The following is a 25299-nucleotide window of genomic DNA, read 5'->3' as shown; positions in this document are numbered from 1 at the left end:
TGTCAACCCAGAATTGCCTGTGTCCTCTGTCTCCCACCTCAGACCTGGGCACCTGAGGCCAAGTATTGGATCTGACGCCTTTTAGCGTGCCCAGGGTCCAGTACAGCGGTGCTAACAAACATTTGTGGAATGAATGCCAAACTCTTTCTCCAAGCTATCATCGTAACGGTTTTCACAGATGCCTGCCTTGTGTCATACCTAGCAGAGAGCAACCAGGACCTGTTCCTGCGCTCGCAGGCTAATGAAACTATAGATACAGACATATTAAAGAATAGCAAGGAAACGTACGGGGTCCGGGGGCGGGAGCGTGATGGGCAGGTAGGGATGCTGGGAGACCCAACAGAGGTTGTTTGTGGTGGCCCAAGCAGGAGGTGCCCTGCTGCTAGACAAGGGGGTAACGAAGGCACAGAGAGGGGGCTAGAAAAGAATCCCTTCCTTCTGAGACCCCCTTCCCCGACAGGATCCTGAAGTTCCTGGTGGCCAAAAGGAAATTCAAGGAGACGCTGCGACCGTACGACGTGAAGGACGTCATCGAGCAGTACTCAGCAGGGCACCTGGACATGCTGGGCCGGATCAAGAGCCTGCAGGCTCGGTGGGTGCACCCGGCCCCGACGGGGGAGCGGGGCAGGGAGGTCGTGGCCCCAGATTCCGCGCGAGATGCGCGTGCCCTAGCCCCTCCGCGGGCGCCTGAACGATGCTCCGAGCGCCCCCTAGGGGCCGCTGTGGGAGCTGGAGTTTCTCGCGGCTCAGGCCAGACCCCACACTTGTGTTGAACGTGAAGAACGGCTGGCGGATCCTATACGCCTGTACTCCTCAAGGGTCGTCTTTGGAATGTTTCCTGGTCCTAAGTTAAAGAGCCTAAAATAATCAATGACCTCTTATTTCCCGGAGGATAGGCAAATTGTCCTCAATGCTGCCCACCTCTTGTTTCTGGAATCCGGCACTTCTCTCCACCCAGCATATAGGAAGAATTCTCACACTAAGACCCCAATCATCTATCTACACCTGCCCTTCTCTTCCTGTGGCCTGAATTCTCACGGCCTGTTCATTCATTTGTTGTCTTAAGAAATAGTCGTTGGGTATTTGTTCCTTGCCAGACAGTGGGCATATGGTGGAAGTCAAAACAGAGTCCCTGCCCTCACGGAGCCTTCATTCTCGTGGAAAGGAGACTAGATGATAAGTGACTGAAACTAGAATATGGCAGATGATGATGAAGGTTAAGGAGAAAAATAAGGGCTAGAGGGTTGGGGTTTGCGATTTTAAATAGGTGGGAAGGTGACATTTGAGAAAAAAACTGAAGGTGAGGCAAGCAGCCCTGTGGCTATTTAAATAAAAAAGTCTCCAGAGGGAACAGCGAGTGCCAAGTCTTTGAGATGGGTAGGTGGCTGGGAAGTTTAAGAGACAGCAAAGAGCTCGGTGTGTCTGTTCTGGTGTGAGAGAAGTAGCAGATGAGGTTAAGAGGTTAATGACACTTAGACTGGATAAAGCCCTGTAGGCAACTGCAAAGATGTTGGCGTTCATTCAGGGAGAGATGCAAGCATTGGAGGGCTTTGAGCAATGACTGACAAGATCTGACTGATATCTTTAAAAGGATCACCCTAAGCGCTGTGTTGAGAATGGCCTGTAAGGGAGCTAGGGTGGAAGCAGGGAGACCAGTGAGGATGCTTCTTCAGAAGTCCAGGCAAGAGATGATGGGGACGTGGACCAGAGTGGCAGCAGTGGAGGCGGGGAGAAATGGTCAGATTCTAGATATATTTTGAAGATAGAGCTGACAGGGTTTTCTGATGGGGTGTAAGAGCAAAAAAGAGTCAAGGATAAAACCAAGTTTTTTTTTGGCTTGAGCAAGAGGAAAATGTTGCTGTTCATTGACACCGAGAAGGCAATGAGTGGAGCAAGTTTCAGTCAGGAAAGTTAGGACGTGTCGGGTTTGTGATGCCTATCAGACATCTAAGTAGAGTGTTGATCTGGCAGTTAGGGGAGTGTGGCATTCAGAGGAAAGGTACAGGGCTGGAGATTCCGATTTGGTGTCAACAGTGTATGGGGGAATGAACACCTGGAAGTGAAGACATCACTTAGCAAGTGAGAGTAAATAGAGAAAAGAGGCCCCAGGAGTGAGCCTTGAGTGAGCCAAGGTGTACAGGTTGTGGAGATAACGGAGGAACCAGCAAAGGAGACTGAGAACGAGAGTCAGCCAGGTAGGAGGAGAACTGGCAGAGGGTGGTGTTTGGGAATCCAAATGAAGAAAGTGCAAGAAGAAGAGATGCTCAGGTGTGCCCAGCACTGCTAATAGGTCAAGTGTAATGAGGACAGAGAGGTCATCACTGAATTTAGCAATGACATGAAGGTCATTTGGAATCTTGACAACAGTAGTTTTGGTGAAATGGTGGGAATGAAAGCCTGATTGGAGTAGGTTTTAGAGAGAATGGGAGGTGAGAAAATGACATAGATGGTAGTAGTAACACTTTCAAGAATTTTGCTTTAAATGAGAGCAGAAAAATAAGGTGGGGCCAGCTCTAGCCTTGTCCACCTTATAACTCACAATCCCGCTTGTGTCTCTCCCTCTTTTCCCAGTCCACTGTTTCCCACCTGTCCTCCAATCAGGCGGTTGTTCTACTTGCCATGCTTGTGTGTGGTGCCTTTGCTTGGCTAGTTGGAAAACCGTCAAAGCAGTAGCTGGGTCGCTGCATCCAACTTTGTCAAGGCAGAACGCCCCCTTCTCTCAGATTGTCTCCTCCCACCGGTGCCGGCTGTGTCTCTCAGCAGGCAGTCTCGAGCTCTTGTGGGAGGGAGGGATGGATGGATGGATGGTGTGTGTCAGGGCCTTGACGGTTCCCTTTCCCCACAGGGTGGACCAGATTGTGGGCCGGGGGCTCGGGGACCGGAAGGCACGGGAGAAGGGCGACAAGGGGCCCTCGGACACGGAGGCGGTGGATGAAATCAGTATGATGGGACGCGTGGTCAAGGTGGAGAAGCAGGTGAGTGTGCGAGGGCATTTCGTTGGTGTGTCGGAACTAGTCGTCGACTGAGAAGCTCTGGAAGGCCACGGGGACAAGCACAAGGGTAGGGTGAGCTTCTCAGAGCCGCAGCCCAGAGCACCCGCCGGCGGGAGGCCCAAGCATGGCCCACACGCCCACGGCCAGGCCGACCCCGGCCCCACAGACAAGCCCCGCCTCCCAGGAAGCCCGCCTTCTCCTGCTAAACTCCCGCGAAAACCCACCCTCTCCTGCCAAGCCCCGCTATAGTCTAAAATAAACCCAAGTCCCACTTACTTCATTTAACCCCGCCTCCGTTGTCTCTCAATCGCCCGGACTATCCCAACCAGTCACAACTAAATTTTGTTCGGCGAATAAGGCCCTGGTTCCCAGCTTCGTCCCGCCCTCCGGCCAAGCTCCGCCTTTCCTGTCGCACCTCCTCCTGGAGGAGCTGTCTTTCTCAGACTCGCTCCACGCCGGACAAGCCCCGCCTCCCAGCCATGCCCCGCCTCTAGCCCCGGCCAGACCCCGCCTCCTGGCCGCGCTCCTCCCAAGCCCCACCTCCAGCCTTGCCCCTGCCCAGCCCCCAAGTCCCTCCTCCAGTCCCAGCCAAGCCCCGCCTCCAGCCGCTCCCCGCCCCCAGGTGCAGTCCATCGAGCACAAGCTGGACCTGTTGTTGGGCTTCTATTCACGCTGCCTGCGCTCTGGCACCTCGGCCAGCTTGGGCACAGTGCAAGTACCGCTCTTCGACCCCGACATCACCTCGGACTACCATAGTCCTGTGGACCACGAGGACATCTCTGTCTCCGCACAGACGCTCAGCACCTCCCGCTCGGTCAGCACCAATATGGACTGAGGGTCTCTTCAGGGGCGGGGCCGCACTCGGTCAGCGCCTTGGCCTGACGCCCGGACCCGCCTCCTGAGGCCTCCGGACTTCTCTCTTACTTGAACTCACTCCCTCTCGGGGAGAGAGGCCACGCGCAGTATTGAGCTGCCTGGGTGGGCGAGATCCCCGCTGTGGGTGCCAGCGACCCGCCCCACCTCAGGAGCGTGAGATGCCAGGCTACACGGAGGGCAGCAGCAGCGGCTGCCCCTTGGCCTCTGGGCCCCCCGGTGCCCTGCCCGTTCCATCAAGGCCCGACACGACCCGTCTGGCAGGGGCACTGCCTCGGGAGTGGGAGCAGGGCGCTGGGGCCCTGGGCCCTGACCCAGCTTCCAGCTATGCAAGGTGAGGTCTCTGGCCCGCCCTTCGGACAGAGCAGGGAAGCCCTCCCGCCAAGTCCCCGCCCCCTTGGGGGTGGGCCCGGGGTGCCCACAGGTACCCACAAGCACAGGACCCTGCCATAAGGCAGGTGGGCACCATATATGCAAACTATGTTAAATATGCAACTTTGGGGACCCCCATGGGGTCCCTCTGCCCCTCTCCCATTGGGAGATGGGCCCCCAGCAGTAGCTGGTCTCAGGCTGCTTGGCCATGACCCCCTTTTCCATTCTTTGGCTTATCACCCCCTCCCCACCCAGCATGGGGCCTGTTTCTCCCTTGCCTCCCCCAAGGGCAGTGCCTGGGCCTTTCTTGCCTTTTGCAGTGTCCCCTTCCTGCGGGATGTCCACTTCCCTCTTTGGCCTTCCAGATGCCTTGGACAAAATGAAGTTTCTGTGTTCTTCCCCAAAGCTCCCACAGACAATGCTCCCATGGTTACACAAACATGTCCTTTTAGTTTCCCCAGACATGCAGAAAGTCTCTCACATCCACACTGACACACACAATCGCACGCCTATGGAGACGTGAGCCCAGAGCACTCAGCCTTTCCTGGGCCTCTGCAGCTGATGCCAGGGAACTGGCCTTGCGGGGTGATGTCCACTAGCAGGAGCCCCCGACTCCATCCAGGTAGGAGAGGGAGCTCTGAAGTGATACCAGGTCTCTCCAGGCCCCACCAGAGCTTTACCAGTTCTCCTTTCTCAAGAAGATGTACTCCACACTAGTCCACGAGCCCTCACTGCTGCCTCTGCCTGCCCCCCAGGGCCCTTCCCAACGTCCCCACAGCACAACTCAGGCCTAGGCCTCTGGGGCCTGGATAGCACTGGAAAGACCCCAGACCCTTCCCCAGGGTGGTTGTCCGGCCCGCTTCTGTCTAGGCTTGCCACCTTTCTAGTCACTGTAACTCCCAAAGAGAATAATAATGCATCTAGCAACTACCATTTTTCAGGCACCTGTGCACCTGGCATTACATGCACTGTTTCCCCCTCTTCCATACCTCACTCTTCACTTTAGTTGGCAGCCCCCGTACTGGCATAAGCCCCCATCCACTCCAGGCTCCAGCACCTGTTTCGTATCCCTGTCCCTTTGTCCCTCTTCTGCAAAGCCAATGCAGGTGATAGGAGATTGATGGGTAGTGCGGTGCCAGTGAACAAGGGGCTCAGGCCCAGCTGCCTGCATCTCATAAATGGGGACCTGCATGAACCAGCACTAGGGCTGGGGTTGGATCTTGCTCAGCCCCACCGTGCCCAGCCTCTGCCCCAACATGCCCTCTGCATGTCAACATCATGCCCTGGAGGGAGCCTATCCTGGCTCACCTCACCCGCACTGCACTGTCCCCAGAGAGCCACCCCTTGGCCCCTCAGAGACAGAGCTGTGGAGAGGGGCAGGAGAATGGGATTACCCTGTGACCAAAGGAGACTTGGGAAGAAGCCCTCCCTCCTTCCACAATCAAGGTTCCCCACCAACCTGGTTCTCGAATATGCAAGTACCTCACTTTGTTAACTTATTAACTTATTGGTTTCATTAAAGTTTTCAGTAGGAGGTGGTTGGTCTTGGCTGTTTGGCGGCTGTGGGGTGGGGTACCTGGTCTGGGGGTGAGATAAGGAGATTTGGATTAGTCAGAACTCTTTGGGTTGTAACAATAAAAACTCAACTGTGCAGCTTAAGCAAAAAGTAAAACTTACTGGCCCAGAAAACTAAAAAGTCCAGGGGCGAAGCTTGGCTCCATGCACAGCTAGGTCTGGGGGCTAAAACGTGTCAGTGATCTGTCTTCTGTCTCAGCCTTCTTCTCAGGCAGGCTGACCTCTCATGGTGACCCCCTGACACTTCCAAATTTACTTTCTTTTGGCTTAAGGCCCCAGGGAAAAATGAGTGCCACTTTCCGAATAGTTGTACCAGTCAGGAAAAGAGAAATTACACTAGATTTTTCAACAAAGAGAATTTGCTATAGGGAATGGGTTGCACTGACGTCGGGCGGGCTGAAAGAACAAAAGAGAACACTGAGATAACCCAGAGAAAAATCAATGCAGGAAGCAGCTACCATTCTTAAAGCTGAAGGAATATAGGAAAGAGGCTTTCTCTCTCTCTCTCTCTCTCTCTCTCTCTTTCTCTCTCTCTCTCTCTCTCTCCTCTCCCCCCCCCCTCTCTCTCTCCTGCCGTTCTGTGTCCCCTTTGCTCTCAGCCAGGGCGTCTGCTGGTTTTGGTTCTTTACATGGTGGAGTGACCCAAGTAATCATTCCTGAAGGGGCTGAATCCTCAATAGTCCCGCCCAGTTTTGGGTGCCATAGCTTTTCATTAATGTTTACCATGGCACATGGAAGTACTAAGAGGGACCCTAGAGAATACCCTGGGTTCTAGATATAGTCCTCCTCACCCTTATTGTGTAGCAGCACCCCAATTTCCCCTTGGTAATGAGGGTCAGTCAGGCAGCCAGTACAACAGGCAGACTCTTTCTTTGCCTGTTGGTTTAGTGGCAGGCGGAGCCCAAAATGGCCTGTTAGAAGTTTTAACTTCCAATTCAATGAAAACTGTTTTTGCTTCCCTTCCCTTGAGAATTAAGAGCTCCAAACTCGCAGAGCCCAACGTTGTGGGGACAAGAAGCAAAAGTTTTGTGAGTGGGCATAGTAGCCTGAATAATGGCCACCCAAAGATATCAGGTCCTAATCTCTGGAATTTGTAAAATGTTACCTTATAAGGAAAAACAGATCTTTGGAAATGTGATTAAGTTAATGATCTTGCCATGGGGAGATTATCCTGGATTAACCAGTGAGCCCTAAATCCATTTGCAAGTGTCCTTTTCAGAGAGAGACGGAAGGAAATCTTAGACACGTAGAAGAGAAGGAGACAATAGGAAGATGGAAACAGAAATTGGAGTCATGTGGCCACAGCAAAGGAATGCCAGCAGCCACCAGGTGGAAGAGTCAGGGAACGGATTCTCCCCTAGAGCTCTGGAGGGGAGTGTAGCCCTGCTGATACTTTGATTTAGGCCCAGGGAAGCTGATGAACTGCTGGCCTCTAGAACTGTGAGAGAATAAATTCTTTTGTTTTAAGTTACCAAGTTTATAGTAATCTGTTATGGCGCCCACAGGAAACTAACACTGTGGGTTATTTGGTATACTAGTGAGAGAGCCACTCTCTCTCCTCCCACTGATCCCCAGAGCCTTATATTCTGGCTGTGTTGATGAGGATAAATCACTGCCTTCTCCATAATGGAAATGATCCAGTAGAATCAACCTGGCATTAGGCGGCTAGATGAATCGCTTCTGAACGGTGATACGTTGAGTATTCGACATTTGTCTCTGCTCGTGGTAGGTACAATAGTGGTCCAGCCAGATCAGCCTTGGTGAGGTAAATCCATATCGTCGAACCCAAAAATAGTCTCCATTTTTGCGACCATCACCATGTTGTACAAGAGTGTGCAGAGCAAGCAATGGAGAGACTGCAGAAAGGGGCTGGCTGACATCCACGGATGTGCCATCTTAGCCATCTGATTATCAAGAACCTCCTGAGCCATGGATGCCCTTTGGTGAGATTTCACTTGGGCTAGAAGTATCTTCACACTCTGCCCATTTCTGAAAATCCATCTAAATACCTCGTCCTAAGTCTTTCTTATCACCAGTCCTCCAATTCTGTGCTTCCTAAGTCCCTGACCATCCAGCCAAACCATTAACCGCTACCCAGAAACCACTGTAGATCCCTCCTTCTTGTCACCTCTCAATCCAGGCAAAATGGACAACCAAATGTACTGAAACGTGTGTAGGATTTAGTCAGGCATGGGAACTGGCTGGTGGTGAATGTTCCAGCTAGGGGGCGTAGCATGTGTAAATGTTCAGAGGCACCAGAGAGTGTGGTTCATGAAAGGAACAGAAAGAAATCCATGTGACTGGGTCCAGATGGCAAGGAAGAAAGAGTGGTGCAAGATGGGACTTTAGAATTAGACAGGGGTCAAGGTTCTCAGGATTTCATATTTCATTCCAAAGAGATAGGATTTCACTGTGAGGGCATTGGGGAGACAATTAAATATTTTGATCAGGGATCAAACCAGGGTAGGTTTGCATTTTAGAAAGTTTTCTGCCTATGCTAGGAGATACATTTGTGGGTGCAAGTCTGGGTGCAGGGAGACGAGTTAAGAGAGCAGGAGGTGATGGTAACCTAAGACAAGCCCCATAGCATTTCACTAATTGAGTAAATGTCTGTGGACACCTGCTGTAGGCCAGCCCCTGGCTCAGCACAATACACAGGATGAGCAGACGCAGGAGATCGAGTTATGGCCCTGAGGTCAGCCAGCCACTGGGCAGAACAGATGCACAATTAACCAACCAATGCACACACATTTCTTTCTCTTCTAAATTTGTCTGGCTCAGCAAGGAGGGTTTACAGGTGGCTATGGGAGTCCCCAAGCTGTCAACAATTATGGCCTCAAGAGCAGATGTGATTTTAGCGTACCATTTATCTATTGCTGTGCAACAACGCGCCCTAAAACTTAATAGCTTAAAGTAACAACCATTTTATTTGCTCTTGATTCTGTGGGTCAGCGATTTGGGCTGGACTCAGCTGAGCAGTTCTGCTAATGTCACCTGAGATCACTAATGTGGTTGCAGTCATCTGGCATCTTGACTGGGGCTGGAGGGTCTAAGATGGCCTCCCTCACCTGTCTTGTGTTTGGCGTTGGCTGTCAGCACCCTGGTTGGTCCAGGTGTGGGATGGCTGGTCTCTGCTCCAGGTGGTTTCTCTGGCTCCCGGAAATTAGACTGGGCTTCTTCACATGACAAGAGGGCAAGAGCGGAAGCTAGATGGCCTCTGGAGGCCCAGGTTCAGAAGATGTAGGAAGCAGCCTGTGACTGCAGTAATGCAGGGGTCAGCTCATGCGGATGTGGGCTGCTTGGAATCTTGCCATTTTACACTCTTGCAGATCAAAGAAAACCATGCCGCATGCTTTTCAATTTAGACAACTTGTTTCTTGTACTTTGGACAGTTCCGATGGGTAAGACAATTTCTTTATTTTCCCTTGAGAGGCTGAGTTGCCCATCTTCCTTTTCTACCTACCTCTTGGATTGTGAAAGCTGCTACCCTGTGTATTAGTTTGCTGGGGCTATCATAATAAATGCTATCATAATAAAAGTTTCATACCGGGTGCCTTAAACCACGGAAATGTGTTTGCTCCCAGTTCTGGAGGCTGGAAGTCCAAAATCAAGGTGTCAGCAGGGTTGGTTTCATTCTTAGGCCTCTATCTTGGCTTGCAGGTTGTCGTCTTTTCCTGGCGTCTACATATTTGTTTCTCTGTGAGTACACATTCTCTCTTTCTCTCTCTCTCCCTCCCCCTCTCCTCTAATCACCTTTTCTCATAAGGACACCAGTGATATTGGATTAGGGCCCACCCTAACAACCCCATTTTGACTCTTTAAATGCCCTATCTCTAACTACTGTCACATTTTGAGGTACTGGGGGTTAGGGCTTAAACATATGAATTTTGGAGGTCACAATTCACCCCATAACACCTGGAGTGGGGGTTTTATCCACCAACATCGTCCCCATATCTGCTGTAAATACACAGGGCTGAGAATTCTTTCTGGGGCTTGTCCCATCTCAGCTGCACCAATCCAGACACATGTCTAGATGTCATGGAACCAAGTGATTGGGAAAACTTTTTTTTTTTAGTTCCAGAACTTTTGCTACACTATAACTTATTCGGAACCCCAGTATAAAAGATAAAATTATGGCAACCAAAACATGGAACCTCTCAGATATGGCCTCAATTCTCACCCTGCATCCATGTTGAATATGTGCCTAGCACTTTGTTGCAGCCAAAATAAGTCAAATCTGTCTCCACCATACAGTCTTTCATGATGGTATTAGATTGAATTATTTGTCTGAAAGCCTTCCTCATCGTTACCATGGCTACATTGGGGCGGAGTGTAATTCCCTACCTGTCTTACATTGGGTTTCCTACCCGCAGGTTTGCAGACAGAGTGGTATGAAGGCTTATCGTTCAGTGCTCTCAGGAGATTCATCTGTAAGGGTGCCAGGAAGGCAAGGCTGGACGGAGGGAGAAGTTGATCTGCAATGTGATTTACACTGAGCATATGCTGATCTTCAGGAGCTCTGGAGCTCAGACAGCCCTTCAGAGTTGTGCTACATTGAGAGAAGGAGGCAGGCTGTTGTTTCCATGCATTCGTCAGCCAGTCACGGGCCCTGGGAGGGGTCTGACTTTGGTCGAGGCAGTTCCCTACGTTCAAGGGCAATTCCCAGTGAGTGACAGTTGTGAGTCAGCCGCTGAGATTCCCAGCAGCTGGGGAGTGGGTGTGCGGACCCTGAACCGGGCATCTGAGCACCACAACATTTATTCCACCACCTCATTGATTTGGGCTTGACCCTGGGATTTACTCTGGCCAGTGGAATGTAGGGAGAAAAACAGTGTGCTTATTCTAAGGTAAGGCCATAGGGGCAGGCAAGTTCTGCCAGACCTCTTGGTGCTTCCTTCCTCCAACTTGAGAAGACTCAGATAGCTGTTGTTCCTTCATCCTGGGTCCAGAACTCAGTCATGTGAAGCAGACCAGAACCAGACTCGAAGTCAGGAGGCCAGCCTGGCCTGGCCGGCATCGCTGACCTGTAGTTGACCTAGAGACTTCGTAGTGTGAACTAATATTTGGTTCTGTAGGCCGCTGAGATTTGGGGCTTGTTTGTTTCATGGCATTACCACAGCAAGACCTGACTAATACGGCTAGTAAAGTGGATTTTACTGGAAGCAGTGAAGCCGAAGGTTTACATTGCATGGCACAACCTAGATCATTCTCTAAACTCTCCTGAAACATCTTTGTTTTTATCCCAAATGGCTTCTCTGGGCACCAGACACCTCCTCTTTCTTTCTCTTTTCCCCCACACAGCCTCTAACGTGGGTGGGAGACATGGAAGATTTCCTGGAGGTGGGGGAGATTGCCGGGAAGTAGATATCCTGGGGGGGGGGGAGGTCCTGAGGCCTGAGACCCAGGCTGCCCTGGTGGGCTCTGCACTTCCCTCTGACCCTCACTCCCACCGGACTCCCCTCAGCTCCTCTCCTGGATCTCGTGAACCCCCTCAACCCTTGTCTCCCCTTCTCCAGGTGTCTCTTCAGCTCCTAAAAGGCATTAAAAACATCTGCTTCTTGTCTGTGGTCCTCACCGTTCCCTGCCCAACGCTGGGAATATAGGGGATTAATCAATGCTGGTCAGCAGGATGAGAGGGACGCAGGGCCACCTGGGCTCAATCCTCTCCCAACTGGGAATCCTCCTGGTCCCTGTCATGTGTGCCCACAGCCACAAGGCGTCAGTAAAGACCTTGGCTTGGGGTTGCAGTGTCAGCCTGGAGCCAGGAAGGAGGCTGGACCTTTAGGGCCAGGACACCCCATCATGAAAGCCCATGAGTTAAGACCAGTATGTCTGGGGGAGATGGGGGGGGATGGCAGGAGGGGAGAGAGAGAGAGACAGAGAGAGAGAGAGAGAGAGAGAGAGAGAGAGAGAGAGAGAGAGAGAGAGAGAGAGAGAGCTGAGCGGTTCACAGATTGAGAAGTGGGCACTCTAGGACTTGCCACACAGAGCAAGGGGTCATGTCCTTTGTCCTTCATTCATTTATTCTACAATTGTTTGTTCGTTTCTACTATGTGCCAAGCACTGTTTTAGGCACCAAGGTCACAGAGTCTCTCAAACTCACAAGTCCCTGTTCACGTGGAGCAGACAGTACGTTACTGTCTAGACAGAAAACAAATAAAAAACAAGATAATTTAGGGGAGTGATAAGTGCTGTAAAGAGAATAAAATGGAAATGGGATCGTGACAGCACTGGGGAGGCAACTTTAGGGGTGAGGTTAGGGAAGCTCAAGGGGAAGTAAAAGCTTTCATAATAAAGTCAGAGCTGCCAAGACTTCCAGAGGCTGGCTGGTCCAACAGCCACATTTTGCAGATGAAGAAACTGAGGCCCAGTAAGCCAGGGCACACCCCAGAGCTGAGCCCACATCTTTTGATCCCCAGACTTGTCCTTGGGTGGCCTTCCTCCTCTCAGGTTCGTAACCTGCCTCGTGTCATCTCTGGGGGAAAGGGGTAGATGTGGGGGCACCCTCAGAATGTGAAGGTTAAATAAGGACTGGAGGAAAGGGCTACCTTGAGAAGTCCTAAGTGCTGAAAACACAACCCACACCGTAGTGGGGAAGATGTCCCACAGAGTTCTGATTTTCCCCAGGACGCAGCTTCAAAAAACACATAATAAACATCAAATTCTTTTCCAAATTTTGGTTTTGATGCCTTTGCCTGTTTGAAGGGTGTGATCCTTGGAAGGTCATTTCCCCTCTCTGTGAGCCTTGGTTCCCTCATCTGCAACAGCTGAACCCAGCTTTCCTGACTCCAAAACCACTGCTCTGTCCAGTCCTTTTGAGACCACAGGCCCCCCACTGGGCTAGTCTGGCCTGGATCCACTGCCTCCACTTCTGAGTCTGTCCCCAATGCCCACTGCTGCCTTAAATCTGCCCATAAAGCCATCAGACATGACCACTGTCATTCCGAGCCTCCCAGTGACCTGAGAGGTAGGTTTGGGCTTGCCATCATCCTCAGTTTGCCATCCAGAAATCAAGACTTGTTCAAGGTAACACAGCCATTAAGCAACAGAGCCAGAATTGGAACCCAAAGTTCTATTCAGTTTCCTCTGCCCAAGGCTCTCATTCAAGATGGTAACCCCCACTCCACCCCACCCCCGCCACACACAGAGCTTTGGTGTTCCAGGAACTAAGCTTTATTTCCCTGAAAATACGTTTATGTGCAATGTGTTGGTCCAGGTGGTGTCACTTGGTGTGGTGCTGCCACCACCTGAGCAAAGAGAGGTGTTGCACCCCTTCTCTAGCTGGTTCTGTCTGGGCCAAACCCAGAGGTAATGCCCAGAAGAAGCCCAGACACGGGTCACTCCACCCACAAAAACACGGAGGTCCTAAGGATGACTTAAACCAGCCACTTACCTTTGCTGATCTTTCTTCTTCTTTTCCCACCTCCTCTGACCCACTGCAGCTGGACTCCTGCCTCCACTACCTTGAAACTTCCCTGACAAAGATGTTGTTCACTTCCTGGTGGTCACACTGACTAGCCTCTTTTCATCCCTCATTTTACTTGACTTTACAGCATTAGACACTGCTGACCACCCCTCCTTCAGGAAACACTTCCCTCGGCTTTTTCGGCATCTTCTTTGCTGGTTCTCTGCTGCCCTCCTAGCTGCTCCTCTCTGTCTCTGTCCCTCCCTTCTCTTAAATGTCCGTGTTACCCAAGGTTCTGCCCTTGGCCACTTTCTTTTATTACTATGTGTCACCATTCCTATGGCAACCATGGACGTACTAATAGCTCCAAAACGTGGTTATTCTCCGTCCAGACCTCGCTGCTGAGCTCTCGGCCCCCTCACCTGGCCTGCCTTCACCTGGACATCAACGCCAGATGAGCCAACATATCTCTTCTGTCTTTACCATCTCTCCCATCTACCTCACCTTGCCACCGCTTGTCCTAGGGCCCTCATCCCTACCTGAATCAGTGTGAAAGCCTTTTCAGCTTTCTCCATTTCTCCAATGTGCCCCTTTCAAACCCATTCTACTCACATCAGTCAGAGTGATCTTTCCAACACACAAAGAACTCTTTTCCCATCCTGCTCATATGTTCCAAGGCTGCCCATTACCAACAGGATCAAATTCAAGCTCAAGTGTCATCCCTCTTTGATCCTTGCCTACTTCAAATATGTCCCTTGCCCCTCTGAGCATCCACCCGACACGCTACCCACATGGGACTTGTTGCGTTTTCCAATGAAGCCTTATCCATTCATGCCACTTGGCCATTTCACACACTGTCACCTCCCCTGGAATTTCTTTCTCTCATGTGCTCATGTCCAAATTCCCCCTCCATTCCACCATGTGAGTGCCTTGTATGTGTCACAAACTTTGGTAAGAGCTTTCACAGCAGCCACCCATGGGTAAATCCCGTTATAATCCCTATTTCACAGATAAGGAAACTAGGACTCAAAGAAGGGAAGTGAATTACCCAAGTTGCTCATTCGCAGTGATGGCTGACTGATACCAACTCTTCTAAGTTCCAATAGTTTTTTTATACAGGACTCAGGCCTCTGATATCTTCCCCACCCCCACCAAGTACCCTGGGGACATAGGAAACTTGCGTTCTAATGTCAACTTAGCCACTTATTATTTATTACTACCATTCACTGGTAGAGACTGCTGGTTGTCCACCAAAATCCAGCTTTCCCATCTTCAGTAGTAACTGAGTTATTGAAGAACAGATGGTTGCCAGCTACCTTACGGCTAAGCATGGTCATGTGATGAAATTCTTGTCAAGAGAATCTGAACAGAAGTGATGTGTGTATGCGGGCTAAAAGCATTGGGTGTGTTCACTTCCTTACTCTCGTCTCCCTGAGAGCTGGATGTATAGGTGTCCATGACCCAGCCTCCACTCCACAGACAAATCCCCGCCCCCAAACAAAGCCACGTTGGCCTTTGAGCAGTCACCTTGGATCATGAGGTTAATGGCAGAACAATCCAGGTCTGAATGACTGGGTGGAACTAGAAAGAAATCGTTTTTGCTCTTTAAGCCACTTTTAAAATTTTCTGGTTCCCTTTGTTACAGCGGCAGCTGAGCTAACACTTAAATATCTCTTGCTATGTGTACTTTCCTAAGTACATTAAATATTTTGACTTAATAAATTACTAGCTGTGTGGTAGTTGGCAAGTCACCTCACCTCTATGAGCCTTGGTTTCCTTGCCTCCACATAACCTGGAATAATAATATATTAGTCAGGTCACTGAGTTAGGTGAGAGATTATGAGTCAGTATTAATGACCTAAGAAGCAGACAGCTCACGTGATTAGGGCACTAGCTGCAGATTTGAAAGACTTTGAGGTGAAGAAGATGAGGAGGAGAAGGAGGAGGAGGTAAAGCATTGCTATTTCAAAATAGTCATGGGAAATTGAAGAACTTTTGGGGATTCCTTACACTAATTTTATAATTTGGTATCATTTTATTTTGACTCACATATAGGGGAATAGGTGAACTAACCAAAACTAAATTATAGTAGGCGGTTCCCCAAATTTCCTATTACTAGGAGAAGGGTGACCAGGTCCTGGAAGGCATAAATAGCTGATGTCCACTTCCACCTCTGGGTCTCCCTCTGTGAGCTGAAGAGCCCTATCCTCCCGCCATTTTTGTGGGACATGCTCTGAAGTCACCGTCCCCACTCTGGACTCCTTTTCTGGACCCTGTTAACAGCTAGCTACTGCTTACTCAGCACCGATTGAACGAATGTTGGACACAACTATCACTTATTAGGGACTTACTGCATGCTGGGCTCCGTGCTGAGCACTCATCAGCCTTTAGCTCATTTAATCTAATCAGTTGGGTGCACATATATTGGTACATATTTTAGATTATAATGAAAAACAAAAACAGGCTCAGAGGGGTAAAGTGGCTTTGACAGATGTCATATACGTAGTTTGAGGCCAGAATTTAAACCCAGGTCTGCATGACCCCAAAACCTGGGCTTGTCCCTCAGCCCCAGTGGCTAGTTGTTGACCTCCCTCTGAGGGCAGAGCCCGGGTATAAGCACAACTGTGAAGGTGCCTCTGACTAGCTGTGAGGAGAGCCAGAATGTTCTTGTCCGTAATTTAAACCCAGAAGTAAGGGAGGGAAAAAATGGACAGATTTGTTGACATAGAAATTATTAACTTCCAAAAGGCACGAGATAGCATAAACAAAGTCAAATAACCCGCAACAGATTGGGAGAGAATATTTGCAACATTTACAAAAGACAAAGGTTCACTATTCACAATGTATACTAAACACCTAAATCACTAACAAAAGGACAACCCAGTGGAAACATGGGCCAAGAAATGAACAAGAAAAAAATAAATAAATAAATAAATAAAAATTAAAAAAAAATAAAGAAATGAACAAGTAATTCTTAGGAGAAGAAATAATGTCTTTACTGACAATCAAAGAAATAGAAGTTAAATAGCTTTTTTTTTTTCATTTATACAGGTAAAAATTAAAGACATTGCTCAGGTCCAATGTAGTCAAAGGTGTGGGCTACTGGGCACTCTTGTACTGCACGTGGCAGGATGGTGAATGGATCAGACACGCAGAGATACTCAGAGAACTATTTGGCAGCAACTATCACTATTTTATTTGCTCACATCCTCTGACCCAGTAATTCCCCTTCTAGGAATCCATTCTCCTGAGATGTTCCCACAGGTATTCAAGGGTAAATAAATACACAAGGAAGCACCGTGTAGCATTATCTGGAACAGTGGAATTTAGGAAACAAGCTAAATTTCCAGCCACAGGAGATTGGTTAAGTAGATTAAGCACAATGCAGTCATTAAAAAGATTAAGGTAGAGCCATATTTACTGATGCGTGAAGATTTCCAAACTGTATTAAGTGAAATAAATCCAATTAGATAAAATAGTATAATCCCATTTATGTATAAAAGAGATCTATATTATGTATATGACATAATGTACACGTTACTTGTCTGTGTGTGGAAAAACTTGTGGGGTCTTTGACTTTTCACTTTATGCTTTCTAGTGTTTGAATTTCCTCAAGCATATATTACTTTTGACCTAAAACAATGTGTTTGTTTTAAAAAAAACACAAGGATTGGCTCATCTCTTCTGTCTGGCCAGGGTAGGCTGGGCTGCCAAGGAGAGGGTCCTGCTGCTTGAATGTGCCAGTTGCCTGGGTGTGCCAATTTTGTGGCAGAGCCCCCAGCCAGAGCTGCTCACTAGGATGAGGCAAAGGAGTAAGTCGCTCTGGAGACCACCCTCTAATGAGCTGTGTAGGACTCCTTGCCCCATGTTGGCCACACCCCATGAGGGATGTCTGGACTTCATCCTTATTGATGTCCAACCTCCCCTCATCCTACAGATAAGAACAACTTCTTCCCAAGAGCCCTGTGTGTGGTTGAATAGGTTGCCTAACCTCTCTGGGCCTCAGCTGCCTAGAATGAGGCCAGCAGAACAGAATGAGGCCCCAAACTACACCCACTTCCCAGAGTCGTTGTGAGGACTGAAGGAGAAAGCACGTGGCAAGCCTACTGTCCCTGGAATGCTGGCTCAACACGGTGCTAGGGAAGCATTGCGTTTCCCTGCCCTCCTTCCTCAGTCCAGTCTCACCGTCTCCCGGTGCCTGTGAGGTAGGAGGAGTGGAGAATGTGGTCCTCCTCTACAGAGTTTAGAGAACTCGAATAATGTGCCTAGGGTCACAAGTTCATGGCCGTGCTGGGTCAAGAGCTCAGGGCTCCCAACTCCAACTCGGACTCCAGCCCCAAACTATCTTTCAGCCTCAACTCCCAGCTCAGGCTTGGGAAGCGGCCACTCACTCCCGCACTCTCCAGGACTCTGAGCCACACATGGGGTGGGCTGGGGACAATGAGGAATCGGGTTCTGTCCTCAGAACCTTACCGTCCAGGGGGAAAGACTCCTCATCAACCCTGAAATGTGATGAAATAGGCCTTTCACAGGGGGAACAGGCCCTGCGGAGGGCATTTCAGGCCAAGGAAACAGTAGAGGCCCAGGTACAGAGGCATAGGGAGCATTGTGTAGCCGGGGTGGCTGGAGTGCAGGGTGGGAAGGTACCTGGAGACTGGCTGGGACAAGGCTCTCTCCTCATCTCTGTGGTCGTGTTTCCCACCAACAGCTTCCATCTGAGCAGCTCACAGGGGCAGGCACTTAACATCACCTGAGTTCATTCTCACACGAAGCCTGGGGCATCTCCACTTGACAGATGAGGAGAATCAGCTCCTACTGTGTTTCCCCGAAAGTAAGACCTAGCCAGACCATCAGCTCTAGTACGTCTTTTGGAGCAAAAATTATCACAAGACCCAGTCTTATATTGTATTATATAAGACCCTATCTTATATTATAGTAAAATAAGACTGGCTCTTATATTAATTTTTGCTCCAAAATACACATTAGAGCTGATTGTCTGGCTAGTTCTTATTTTCGGGGAAACATGGTAATAGCTTTCTTTATTACCTTTATCTGCCAGGGCACACTTTGGGCCTTGGGCCTTTACTTGGATGAACTCCCCAAGTTGACTCACACCCTACCCTTTCATCACCACCGGCTCTCAGGGCTTCCCAGACTCTGAGCTGCTGGGCAGCACCTGCCCCGAAGCACTGACATACATGTCTCTACATTGCACGCTCCAGGCTGGCCCAGATATCAAGTTCCAAAGTGTGTGCAGGTCTCTTCTCTCCAGATCAGCTGCTCAGGGGTAGAGGGCATGGCTGTTCACCCCTACTTAACTCACCCAGCCAAGCAGCACTGCTCTGTTTGCAATGTGCTCTCAGAAACCATGTCTCATTTATGTAAATCTTTGCACACACACCTCTGAGGTTGGGATCATTCTCCCCATTGTACAGAAGAAACTGAGGCCTAAAGAGGCTCAGGGACTTCCTCTGCATTCCTGGTCACAAAACGGCAGAACCAGGTCTGGGACTCTGCTCTTGCTCTACTCAGGCTCAGGTCCTTGGCAAATCCAGCTGGAGGAGGGGAAGGGCCCTGGACATATGTATGCCAGAATGTGTATGCTCACCCCACCACTTACCAGGGTGTGATTTGGAGGAGTAATTCACTGTCAGAACACCAGTTTCCTGATCTCTGGAATGGGGATGAAACTACCTAGCAGTGCTCATGTACAGGGTTGGGTGGCAGCTAAAGAAAAGGCTGGAAGAGAAACAGCAACTACTGGGTGCTGTTAGGTCCCATCAGGCCTACGCATAGTAGGCACTCAACAAATTCTGACTTAGTCCTATAGTTAGCAGTAATTCTCACCCAACATTTCTAATGTGGGTGGCATAAAATTAGGCAAGAATGGATTAAGGAATTCAAGAGGATGACTTGGTAATCAGCTAAATGACGTAGGCTGCCTGGGAAAAGACTACGGTCAGACTTGTCATTTAATTTATTCAACGAATGACTGTGGAACACTTGGCCGAGTTGGAATGAGGATAATGATAATCACGGCACTCTCAGTTATTAAGAACCCACCATGTAGTAGGTAATTTATTATATAGAGTCTCATTATATCAACCTTACAAGGTTGATACTCCCTAAAGTTTTTTCCTGGAATAGGGGGGATGCTAGTCAGGTTTGGTACTAGGGAGAGGCCAACGAGGCACCCAGAGCACAATTTAAGGAGGTACTTGCCTTTACGACTCTTCTGATACTCGCCTTATCCTCGTCTCCACCCTGTGCTTGTGCTGGACACCGTGATGTGCCTCGCAGACCCAAAGACCCAGCCCATGTATGAGAGTAAAATGGACAGGACTAAAGGAACAGATTGCTGTAGGAGGTAGCCCCAGGAAAGAGGTGAGAGATACCTGTTGGATCTATAGGAAGGTGGTGTAATTAAAGGCATGCCTCGTCTTATTGCACTTTGCTTTATTGTGTTTCCCAGATGTTGTGTTTTTTCTTTTTTTCTTTTAACAAATCGAAGGCAAGCAAAAATATTATGGCTCACTTTATCGTGGTGGTTTGAAACCGAACCCACAGTCTCCCGGGTATGCTTTTATCATGAGAACCAAGACTCAGAAGGTAAGGTGACTTGCTGGAAGTCAGGCAGCTAGTAAGAGCCACTTCTGGAACTGGCCCCTGAGGCTGTCAGAACACAAGTGACTACGTGCTGGTAGGAATGACACTCCATCCTCCTCTCCAGCTGGGAGGGTCAGAATCCTCCAGTGTCAGGAATTTGGGATCCAGGTAGTGGACTGCCCCAGCCTCTGTCTACCTGTTTGCTGTCTGACTTGTCAGTAGCCCTTCTGGGAGGTATGGGGGGGTGGGGTGGGGGAAATCACTCAGCAGCTGGACTCCCTCTTCTACCTCCCCCCTTAACTCTAGAAAGAGGTGGGTGTTGGGTTTTCATTGTAATCCCTTCCCTATGGAGAGCACTTCAGAGTTTATCAACTGCTTATCAACCCATCCCCGACTTTGCTGCTCACTTGTGAAATAGCAGGGCAGGGATATTAGCCCCATTTTACTGGTGGAGAAACTAAAGCCCTGAGAGAAGAGAATCAGGCCAGTGTCCAGATCAGGACCAGATCCCCCCACCCCAGTCCAGCCCCTCAGTTCCTGTCCAGCCCCTCAATTTCTGGCCTGGTGTCCTGGGCAAAGCCAGGGCAAACACTGGCCTGTCTGAGCCCAGAGCTCAGGCCAGTCCCTTTCCAGAAGGCTTTCTGCTCTTCCTCCCTGTCCTGTCCCAGAAAGCCCCATTATCTTAGGGGAGACCTTTATTTGCCAAACACCACCTGTCATCCACTCCATGCCTGTCCCAGTGATTCCAGAGCTGGCGCTGACACAGTGTGCTCTGGGTGAACTCACAGGCTGGAGGGAGAGTCATGTCAACAAACGAGCTTGGCAGGAGAGTGACGCCCAACCACTGGGGACAGAAGGTCTCAGTTCTGTGTTCCTCTCCAGTCTCTGGAATTCATTCTCTCCTTTCCAGCCCCACTGCCCCAGCCTAGCCCCATCCTTGGCATCTCTGACCCCGCCTCCTTCCTGCCTCAGTCTCTGTCTTCTAGCCTTTCTCCCACCCCTAGGGATCTTTCCAGGGAGTCAAGAGCAGAGTGGGCAGGAGCTCACACTGGTCACCAGGACTGAGGCCAAATCCTGCCAGGCCTGGGCAAGCTCCACGTCCCTCATCTGTAGAATTGGGACTGTGCCTACTTCACAATGTTGCTGTAAAGCCATTAAACCTTCTTTGTCCCTTCTAGAGACCCCATGGCTTCACCGTACATGCCCTGTACTTGTATGCCTGTCGTTGAATGGGCTCTTCACTTGCATGTCACCTTCTCCAACTCCCAAAGACGTACTGACCATTCAAGGCTCTGTTCACCACACCAAATGTCACCGCATCCCTGCAGCCTGAACTGACCCCACCCCCAGCTGAAACTGCTCCCTCTGGGTTTGCCTACTGGGCCTCCCTGTTTTCTAGTCCTCATCACATTCTTCCCTGTGCCATGAGTTGATTTCCGTCTGTCACCCTCCTACTCCCACCCGGGCTGTGAGTCCATGAGGGCATGCACTAGTTGGCAAAGGGACTGGAATAAAGCTAGCATCAATTTGCAGAATAATCATCGCTATCACTGATGGACAGCTGCCAAGGTGTCCGGCCCTGTGCTAAAGGGCTCACGTTGCATTTGCTCCTCACAACCACCTGGAACAGGGACCATCTCTCTGAGGAAATAGCCTCAGAAATCTGAATGGATGGTGTCTGGGATCAAGAGACAACCATGGTTCAAAGTCAGGGATTTCTGATTCCTCATGTACTACCCAGTTCCCTTCTGTGCTGTCTTCTTCCAGCAGCAGGTGGGGAGAGCACCCCCAAACTCCCCCAACTCCTCTCAGGAGCTGGGAAGTCCAACGTTGGTGCACTTGGGTTACCCTGCCCCCTGGCGGTGGCAGCCTCTGCCTTCCAGACGATGATATAACAATAGTTGCACAACTCACAGATAATTTTGAAAGAAACTGTCAATTTCCTGTCCTGGGCACTGCCGAGGGGTGTGGCCCCCATCCCACCCAGGGTCCCCAACAGCCTCAGGACTCTAGGAGCCAAATATAGTCAAGGGTTGGAGTGATAAGGAAATGAAAATGCAAGGCTGTAAAGTGACCCAGTTTTATTTTGGTTTTTGGAGGCCAGATGGGGCATTGCTCCACTCTGCAGGAGTCAGGGTTGTAGGGTCTTCCCCTCCCCAGGGCGGAAGGCCCAAAGACCTCAAGGCCCAGGCAGCCAGAGTGGAGGCCCCAGGGGGTGGCAGCTCCAGGGACCCAGTGACCACAGTGGGTTGCACAAGGAGAGAGGGAGAAATCAGGCAAAGGCCTGGAATGGCTCAGATTGGGGGGTTTGAGTGGGGGAAAGTGTGAGAGATGACACGGAATTCAAGAACGTGGAGTCGGGAAGGGGGTCCAGCGTCCTTCACTTTACCGCTGAGGCTCCGGGTCAAAGCGATGCCAAACTGTCATCCAGCAGAAGGCAGGGCCTGGAGTGACGCCAGGTGTCCCAGCCGTTAACTCGGTGCGTAGCCCTCTGCCTCCACCCTCACGGAGGGTGCGTGCTGGGACCCAGGCTCTGGGTGCGCAGTCCGGTGGGCGGTCAGACCCCCTTTTACACTCGGGCACACCAGGCAGGCGCCCGGCCGTGCTCAGCAGCTCACCGAGCCGGCGGGCGGCGCCGACCCCAAGTCTGAGAAGCAGTCGAACTCGCTCTGGCCCAGGAAGAGCACCGGCAGCTCGCGCACGCGGTGCAGCTCGAGCTCGACCTCCAGAGACGTCAGCGCCTCTTCGTCGATGAGTTCGGCGTCCATGCCACCCAGGGCGTGCGCAGGCGGGGCCGGGGCCGGGGCGCCGGACTCCGGTTGCAGGCCCGGGGGGCCTCCCGGGGCACCAGGGGTCGCGGTCGCACGGCCTGGGCACAGCGTCGCCACCGGCTGCAGGTGCGCGCAGCTGGCGGCCTGCGGCGGCACCGCTGCAAAGGGCTGGAAAGCCGGCTGCGGCTCGAAGGCCCCGTACGCCAGTGGCCCGGGTGGGGGCGGCGGCGGGCCCAGCGGAGCCCCCCGCGGCCGCAAACCGCTGTCCAGACCCGGGCCCGCGTACGGCTGCAGCGTCCGGAGCGCACGAGGACCATGGGCGGGCGCGGCGGGCGGCGGCCTCGGCACCAGGCGGTAACCCTCGGCGAGCATCAGGTGGTCGGCCATGACCGAGCGCCGGCTGCCTGCTGGGGCGGCGGGCGGATGGTCAGCGCGGGCGCGCCCCGGTCCCCGCCAGCTTTTCCTCTGCGACGAGGGGTCTGGGTCCCGTGCCCTCCCCGCAGCCCAGCCGGGCAAAGGGAAACTGAACCGGACCCGTGCTCCTGCCCAGCCCAGCCCAGGACCCACCGAACTGAGAGCTCCTGTGAGCCCAGTGGCTGGAACTCGTGGCGGCGAAGACAACGCACACCCACCTGATGCGACTCTGAGACCTCCGCGCCGCGGCTCGGGACTCCGAGCTTCTTATACCCAGAGGTGGGGCTGCCCCGTCCCCGAGCGCTCATTGGCCGGATGAGACGCCCCTGGGTGGGCCGCTACCGGGAGGTCTTAACCCCGCCCCCGTTGAAGCTCCGCCCCTTGGACCTCGGGCTGTGCAGCCGGCTCGCAGTGCTACTTTTCAGGAGTCTGCGTTTGACTATCCCAGGCTCAGCCTCAGTGCTGGCTGGGGCCAAGTTTGAACTGACCAGAAAGTGGGGTGGGAGTGCCAGAGTTTTAGGCCCCCAGAGATGCTGGATCACAAGCCCAATCTCTTAATTTTTCGCATGGGGATCGAGGCTCAGTATCAGAAGGGGTTTCCGTGGGAATACAAAGCAGACCCTGGAGAGAAGCGAGATTCAAACCCGGCCACTGAGCAGTGCAGGGCCCTACAGGTCAGCTGCTCGTCCCCATAACCTCAGGGGAGCCAGTTGCTCCTTCTCCGGCTCTCACTCACTCGTCTGTGGAAGCATGTACTGAGTTGTTATTAAAACAATTTATGGGCATGTCTCCTGGAAGACTCGTTCATCTTTGTGACCTCAGCACTTGGCCCAGAGCCTGGTCCAGAGCCGGCTTTTAGTAAAAGTTAGGCGAATGAACAAATGAGGGAATGAATTGCAACTCATTCTCCTGAGTTTTAGTTTCTTTGTCTGTAAAATAGTGACAATAGCAGCACCTACCCCACTGGGCTGTTGTGAGGGTTAAATGAGGCAATGTGATGTCTGTACAGTGCTCAACACAGTGCCTGACACATACCGTGTTTCCGCCAAAATAACACCTGGCCGGACCATCAGCTCTAATGCGTCTTTTGGAGCAAAAATTAATATAAGACCCAGTATCATATCATATCATATCATATCATATCATATCATATCATATCAAAGACCGGGTCTTATTTTACTATAAGATACTTATTTTACTTATTTTATACTTATTTATACTTATTTTACTAATTTACTTATAGTAAAATAAGACCGGGTCTTATATTAATTTTTACTTCAAAAGACGCATTAGAGCTGATAGTCCGGCTAGGTCTTATTTTCCGGGAAACATGATAGTAAGTGTTCAAAATTGTACCTCAAATGAATGAAAGGCTGGATGTAGTTCTGTCACTGGAGATCTGAGTGGGGGATGTTGCACCTTCCCTAGATAACAATAATAACTTGGATGTTTTGAGTGCATTACCTTCTACAAGCATCTTATTGGGGGCAGGGCATGGATTATCAGCCCCATTTTGCAGATAAAGAGACTGAGGCACACTAAGGGAAAGTGGCCTTTCTGGGGTCAAGCACAGCCAGAGCTAGCATGTGAATGCCTGTGTCCTCAGAGCAGCTGGAGTCTTTCCCTGTGGCCAGGAGACAGCCTCCCTGAACCTTGCTCTCCACAAGTTTGCCACTCAGCCCCTCCCTTCTCTGGCTCCCCTAGCTGGTAGTGGCCTTGGGACTTCCTGGTACTTGGGTTTATCCAATTGGCGCAGAGAGGAGAGCCCTAGAGTGAGAGTCCAGAGGCCCTAGTTCTAATCACATCCCCACCACCTGAAGAAGTATAGTCACTGGGTATTGGGAGACAGGTTTCACTTGGTTTCTAGGGCCTGGGCTTTCTGCTCAGTGAAAGGAGGTTGTAATCCTTGCCCTGTCACCCTGAGAGCTTGTGGGAAGGTCACAAGTGACCATGGTGTGATCACATTTTTTGCAATGTGTAAAAGCTGCACACTGGAATTCATTCTCTTGAATCGCTCTCCAATTAAGGCTTCACACAGAAATTCCTAAACCTGGCTGAACCTCAGACTCACCTGTATGTGTATGTGGGGGTTAAAGGGGAGGGGGCCTTGAAAAGTACCAAACCTCTGGCCCCACCCAAGCCTCCTGACAGACTTTTTGAGGGTATTTTGAATCATAAGAATTTGTATTTTTAAAAAGTAACCCTGTCATTCTGACGTAATCAATCTAAGGAGAGCAACATTTGGGAGCCAGAGTGCCATTATACCATTTTCCTTTTTTAAAAAAGTGTG

General features: G+C 50.8%; 2 protein-coding genes across 5 annotated transcripts in view; one reads left to right on the top strand and one right to left on the bottom strand.

Annotated features, from left to right (window-relative positions):
• KCNQ4 (potassium voltage-gated channel subfamily Q member 4) overlaps positions 1-5771 on the top strand; it is a gene marked incomplete at its 5' end in the record, with an annotated part of 54116 nt that extends 48345 nt beyond the window's left edge. For all 3 annotated transcript variants that reach the window (XM_081056356.1, XM_081056355.1, XM_081056357.1), the window contains 3 exons: positions 461-592; positions 2846-2975; positions 3616-5771. In XM_081056356.1, the coding sequence (XP_080912482.1) occupies positions 461-592; positions 2846-2975; positions 3616-3828 (475 nt within the window). In that variant the 3' untranslated portion in view covers positions 3829-5771. The remainder of the gene's footprint in view (positions 1-460; positions 593-2845; positions 2976-3615) is intronic.
• A 16118-nt stretch (positions 5772-21889) lies between these two features.
• CITED4 (Cbp/p300 interacting transactivator with Glu/Asp rich carboxy-terminal domain 4) lies at positions 21890-23290 on the bottom strand. Of its 2 annotated transcripts, none has more exons than XM_081056104.1 (2): positions 23228-23290; positions 21890-22999 (listed from the first exon to the last, which is right to left on the bottom strand). In XM_081056104.1, exon 2 carries the CDS (start codon positions 22980-22982, stop codon positions 22431-22433), a length of 552 nt encoding a protein of 183 aa, XP_080912230.1. In that variant the 5' UTR covers positions 22983-22999; positions 23228-23290; the 3' UTR covers positions 21890-22430. The 2 variants fall into 2 exon arrangements, with proteins under 2 accessions (XP_080912230.1, XP_080912229.1); XM_081056103.1 differs by having other exon boundaries at positions 23163-23270.
• Positions 23291-25299: the final 2009 nt, after the last annotated feature.

Source organism: Rhinolophus hipposideros, assembly GCF_964194185.1.
Source record: "Rhinolophus hipposideros genome assembly, chromosome: 8".
NCBI lineage: Eukaryota > Metazoa > Chordata > Mammalia > Chiroptera > Rhinolophidae > Rhinolophus > Rhinolophus hipposideros.
This window is presented reverse-complemented; position numbering and strand designations above follow the sequence as displayed.